The sequence below is a fragment of the Barbatula barbatula genome (genome assembly GCF_947034865.1).
Source record: "Barbatula barbatula genome assembly, chromosome: 9".
NCBI classification, from domain to species: Eukaryota; Metazoa; Chordata; class Actinopteri; order Cypriniformes; family Nemacheilidae; genus Barbatula; species Barbatula barbatula.
Genome location: NC_136772.1, coordinates 8,611,756 through 8,617,755, shown reverse-complemented (window position 1 = coordinate 8,617,755; position 6,000 = coordinate 8,611,756). Strand labels below are relative to the sequence as shown.

General features: G+C 37.4%; 1 protein-coding gene across 1 annotated transcript in view; it reads left to right on the top strand.

Moving 5' to 3' along the window:
* Positions 1–767: 767 nt before the first annotated feature.
* Positions 768–6,000, top strand: part of clybl (citrate lyase beta like) — a 53,740-nt gene continuing 48,507 nt past the window's right edge. Inside the window, exon 1 of the mRNA XM_079464578.1 lies at positions 768–936. Within this exon, the coding sequence (XP_079320704.1) occupies positions 824–936 (113 nt within the window). The 5' untranslated portion in view covers positions 768–823. The remainder of the gene's footprint in view (positions 937–6,000) is intronic.

Genomic DNA, 6,000 nt, shown 5'->3' with positions numbered 1-6,000 from the left:
GCACGTCAGAGCATAGACACGACAACCAGAATCACCACCAAACTGAGACTTGTTTGGAATTGAAAACAATTGTTTACTGTAAACTGCCCAGTACTGTATATTGTACACTGACTTATATTTACAAAAGGTAAATAGTGTAGTATTCTACATTATTGTCACACGATCTCCTTATATGATTGTTTAATTGTGGGTGAGTATTACCTTGTCTTACCTTGGTTAGAAGAAAAGTAAAGATAAAGATGAAGAGTCAACAAAGATTGTTCATTGTTACAATTATGTTATTATTAAGTTATATTATGTTAAAATAATTTATTTTAGCTCTTCGGGCTCATTGCAATGTGCTCTGGTTGCATATTGCGCATTTTGGAAGATGATCCAGATTCTAAAAATGTACATATAGGGCCCTTCTGTTATTTTGAAATCGTGCCATTAGATATTTTGGTATTCAATTTAAATTTAAAATGCATTTATGCAATGACAAGGAAAAGAAAATATATTTAATATATTCTTAAAGAACACTGTAAATCTTTGCTGTTGTATTGCAGAAGGTTTGCCAGTGACTCACTGTAGATGTTATTTACAATTTAGTTTTAAACATAATTATATCTCTCAGGTCACTTTTCATCACTCAGGTAATTTTAAGATGTTTAAATTATTTGTTATAGAAAATGAAACAAAAATTCTTAGGAAGAATTTAATTTACTAGTATATTGAGTCATATTTAATAGGAATGTATTTATATCTGGCATATATAAATTACAACCACTCTGCGAGTTAGAGAGGCGGCTCTTCCAAGTCACCCGCTTTCTTCCTGGCCAATCAAATGTCTTTAATTTTACAACCAGCAACGCTGGTAGCCAATAGGAAACTGTTGTGCAAGGACGCTGGAAACATGGCGCTGCGCATAGGTTGTGCTTGCGGAAGAGAATCGGTGCTGTAAGTTTGAATCAAGTCAAGATTTCCATCGTTTTCTTTTCAAATGATACCCTATACACACAGGAAAGCGATTATCATCAATGTGCGTTGTAACTATGCATGGTTACTTATGAAAGGTCGTCGTATATGTGGAGAGGGAGACAATTTAAAGCGATTGCTATGATCATGACATTGAATCTTTCTTTTAAAAGAAGAATGCTATTGAATATTTTGCGATTCTTCTTTTAAAAGAAAGATTCAATGTCATGTGTGTGGTTTGCTGATAAATCTATTTGAAGATAAATGGTAAAAAGCTGAAGTTTTTCAGAGATCTTGTCCCATAATCCTCATGAAACCATGGTTTCAGTGTTGTTTGACCACGTTGATATTTACGCCGTTGTATTTTTGGTGACAGAGCAATGTGTCTTAAAGATAGTTGAATTCCCAATATTTGATATTTTATTTACGTGTTTTTCGGTGTTTCTTGGAATTATCTGTGGTTGATTCTATGTTTGCCCAGTGAGATTTGATATATTTATTGATGTTCTGTATTGTGAACGTCACCCTTGAGCTCTGACTATATAATATAGCACGGCCCCTCATACATTATCGCATCATTAAACTGACAATGGAAAACAAGTAGCCTTACAAATTAGAGAACGATTGAAAAGCTTGTATTTTCCTGTGCTATTTCAAATGACCAATCCAGATCTCTAAAGCAAATTAGGACTGTACTTCTGCAAGGTACATCTGTGTCTAATTCCTCCTGGGAGACTTTAATGAGGAACTTCAAACAGTTTAAATGTCAATTACATAGAAGGTATGGTTTTAAGGTCCTATAATCTGTCTGTATTGGGCATTGGTCATCAGGACATGGTGCCAGGTGGCTGTAATTCAGAGCAGATGAATTTCCAGAGGCGCTCTAGTGATAGAACAGCTAATCTACAGTGTGAAGTGACTGTCACGCCAGGGTTCGTCATATTTGCACTTTGTATGTGAATGTGAAGTGCATCCAATGACAGTTTTGGTGCCTGAGGTCGTCCAAGAGAATGTGTTTAGTTCTGTTAATTATACCAGTAGTTTATATTTGTTAGCCCTTGAAGACAAATCCGTTTATTTTGCTTCTCTAGAGTAACACTTTTGGGAACTTTAGTTTGCTTTTCACTTTTAAATGTGTTTGCCTGAGCACATTCACAGATGTGGAGAAACTGGATTTCCATTTTCAATTTGTTCAATAACTGTGGGAGCTGTTGTTCCCCAAAAGCCACTAAGCAAACTGATTTGGATCGGAAGGAAGTTTGAACACATGGTTAACTGCACAGGCTGGACTCAATTCTGAGACCTGCGAGCGTAATATGTGTGTAACTGTGCATGTTTTATGGAGAGCTGAGAGCCGCTCGCTTAGAGGTAGACTGGGATATGTCACAAACACCCTTATGTCAAAGATGCATCAGCATCCCAGAGGAAACATGGATTGCAGCTATGAACTCGACAAGTGATGAAAGTAGCCTAGAGCTTGTCAATTACACTTCCCGGGTCTGGACCTGGATAAGTTAATGGGCAGCTTCCCCTTTTGGGGCCTGAAAGGGCTTTATAGTACGGGTTAATAAACCATGAAATGTAATGTGACACTATAACTTTTTCAGTCATGAGCAAATGCTTGATTTGTAGAAGCAGTGGAAAGCAAATTTTAAGGGCTTGATTTGACACAAATCTACAGGAGCCTTCGTTTACAAAGCATATAGGGATATATGTAGTGTTTTTTTTAGCATTATTTTACTCTTATTGGATCCAATCCTGCTTATGCTTATCTTTTCACGCCCCTTTGTAATGATTTTCCAAATCAACTCACTGGATGCCATCAAGTTAATTGTTCATATTATTTGCTGTTAAATTGCCACTGGATCAGATATACACCCTCAGCACACGTTTAGAATTTTATATCAACCGCTTCAAACTCGGTAGTGCATGAAAGGGATAAATTAGGGTTGTTGTTGTTTCCTGCTCTAATATTCTGTGTGTGTGTGGAAGGACTGTGACATTTCCGAACAAAGTCGACAGGAGAGGACAGATCATTCTAAATGTTCAAAGCCGCCAGTCCCCCTCATCTGGTGCCTTTTAGTGTAGGTGCAGCCTTAGGCATCCCATAGGAAAATAAATGAGTGCTGAGTAAATAGTGATGTGTTGACAACTAATTTCCACATTGATTGGTGCTGGTAACAGGAACAGAGGTGTGTGGCCTTAATCCAATTTAAACCTGAGCTTTACTGTAACCAAATTCTGCAAGTTTGTCAGGATTACACAGAATTTGACCTGTGTGGAGCTTTTGGACTGAATTCTCGGTCAACCGGCTGACCGGTGCGATCAAAGCGATCCTACGGTTATTTTAATGCGTTGTACTCCGAGCTTTCTCTGGTTTCCCCCTCATAAAATGTGTGAGGTAGTCCATGTTTATTTGTCTGTCGTTCACGTAACCCCAAAACACAACTGCGTGAAAAAAACAATATAGTTTTCTTCCATCATAAAGTGTTCTCACTCTCGCCTTTCGGATCAGTACATCAATAAATCGGTCTATTACCTGTTGTTGAACCCCCCTGAGTTGGCCTTTGAAATATTGTTACAGAGCATTAACTTAACACATGTTCTGGAGGAAAACAAAGAGGAGGTAACAGGATTGAGAGCCAGCTGAGTAAACTGAATGTAGAGGGATGGCATTTTCGAAGCGTTCTTGTCTCAGAGGTAACTGAGAAGGTCCATACGGCCAACAGATGGAGATTTGTGCTCCGGGTCCCCACCGACCCAAACAAGTGCCTCTGCTCTTGCATTAAAACCTTTGATCAACGGAGGGTCTCAGCCAGAGAGCAGCTCCTCAGATAGCCCGTGGAATAGCATCTGTATAAACATGGCCTTTCAGGAATGTGTGAACAATGCAACAATAGAATCTTGTTCTAGAGCCAGACCTCTGGACTCATGTGGTTCAGAAATCCAGCTTGCTGCTTGGATTGAATGAACAGTTTGGGGAATATGCACTGTTTTCAGACATAACAGCTATGGGATGTTGAAACGCTTTGACTTTTCACATGAATTTGGACGCACCAGTTGTTACAAAATGGTTATAGGAGATCCAGTTAAAATTTTAAAGGGTTATGTTTGATGAGAAACTTTCATGTCACAGTTACATTTTTAGGTCAAGATTAAGTTGCATAAAATATTAATAATATTTGGGCCTAAGCCTCACAAAATGATTTTCACTTTAAAACTAACAGTTTCACATTCTCCAGCCCTCAAACAATAATTTATTTGTATAATGTTATTTCACAGTTTTCAAAAAGCAACTTAATAAAAAATGCATTTTAGTACAGACAATGAAATTAGCTTCTTATTATTTATGAAATTATTATTAATAAAGGAAAATTATATACAATAAATACACAGTATTAATGCAAATTTATTGCAAATCACTGAATATTTCCAGATTTTTATTAAATGCCTAAAATCATTATTTATCAAATTTATATATAGGCTATGAAAAGTATAAAACAGTGCTTGACAATGTTCACAACACAGTATGCACTCATTAAAAAGTCAGTGTTTTAAGATTAGTGATTCTAACTGTGAAAATATTTGTTTTAAGGTCTTATTCGTGGCACTGTTTAACAAACTATGTGTTCATTTTTTTCGAACGATTATTCATAAGATTTGTATTACTAACATGAAAAACACTATTGCAATCTGAATGTTTACAATAAAACAATAAGATGTTACATTAGGGCTGTTGTTGATTAGTTGTCTAAATGCTTTTGATTAACAAACACGCCTCACTGCATGCTGGAATAAACAGACCATTTTGAAGAAAATGTTTATAGAGAAACCACCGAGTCACCGCTTGCATCAGGTGAACTGGCTGGAGTGTGAGGTGTGTGTGAGTTGGCTTGTATGATCTCCTGCCACAGCGTCTGCCATGCTCAGTTCAGCATACTCCAGGCAGACCTCTGGAAAGACACCTGGACTAGCCAGCCTCTGCTGGGAATGCCACACCGTGCCAAGATCAGCAGTAATCACCATGCATTTCCTGTCTTATACATCATAATCATTAACTTTAGTGCTGAGTTTACATCAGGCAGCAGAGAGATTATTTTGCAGTTGTTCAGTTTTGTTGTGGCAGCAGTTCTCTCTGTGTCCCCATGGTGTCAGTGTTTGCAACGTTCTCAGTTTGATTGCTTTTTGGTCTGCAGTGTATGTAACCCTGCAAGTCAATAAAACGTTTTAAGTTGCCAGTTTATTGACAGGCATACCCCTGCACTCTTTATTTGATATCCCCCCACAGTTTCTTCATATTAGTATATTTTTTATAAATTGTAGAGGTTTGTGTGTTTCTGTAGAGCAAAGGTCATGGGTTCGAACCTTAGGAAACACACATAGACCTACTGATAAAATGTATAGATTAAATTCACTGTTTAAATTCACTGTTTAAATTCACTGTTTAAATTGTCAAAAATTTAAAACGACTGGCTCTAGTTCAATGTTGGTTTGTTATTTTAGGGTTAAAGCCCTAAAGTTTAGACTTAAAAATCTAATTATATTGATCAGTCATATTATACTGCTCATAGACTGTGTATTTATTATTATTTTTTTAAGATTCCATGTACAGTATTTGAATCAGTATTAAGTGAATGTTGCTGTACATAAATCTGCTCTTACTCCACCTCCTTAATCACCAGAGACTGCACATTTTTTGTAGAATCACAGATCTTACATTTTAATTTAAAGGCCAGCGCAAACAACACTTACAGTGAAATAAGTCGCCGGCGATGAACCGTGCAATGAAATGACATCCATCCCTTTTTTAATGACTGAATGAAATATTAAAAGAACATAAGCAATAAGAGAAGAGATAATAATATGAGCAGATTTCCCATGGTGCAGCACATGTAAATGGGGAGATAGGAGCCCTGAGGTTGGGCCTGGTTTCCTCTCTCTGCGCCTGTAAGGTTCCACCGGTCCGCCAACGTTCCACCGTTTCTCATTACCTTTGGAAATGAGCACATCGGGGTTCAGGGTACGCAGTGGGAGGTTCAAGCTTTG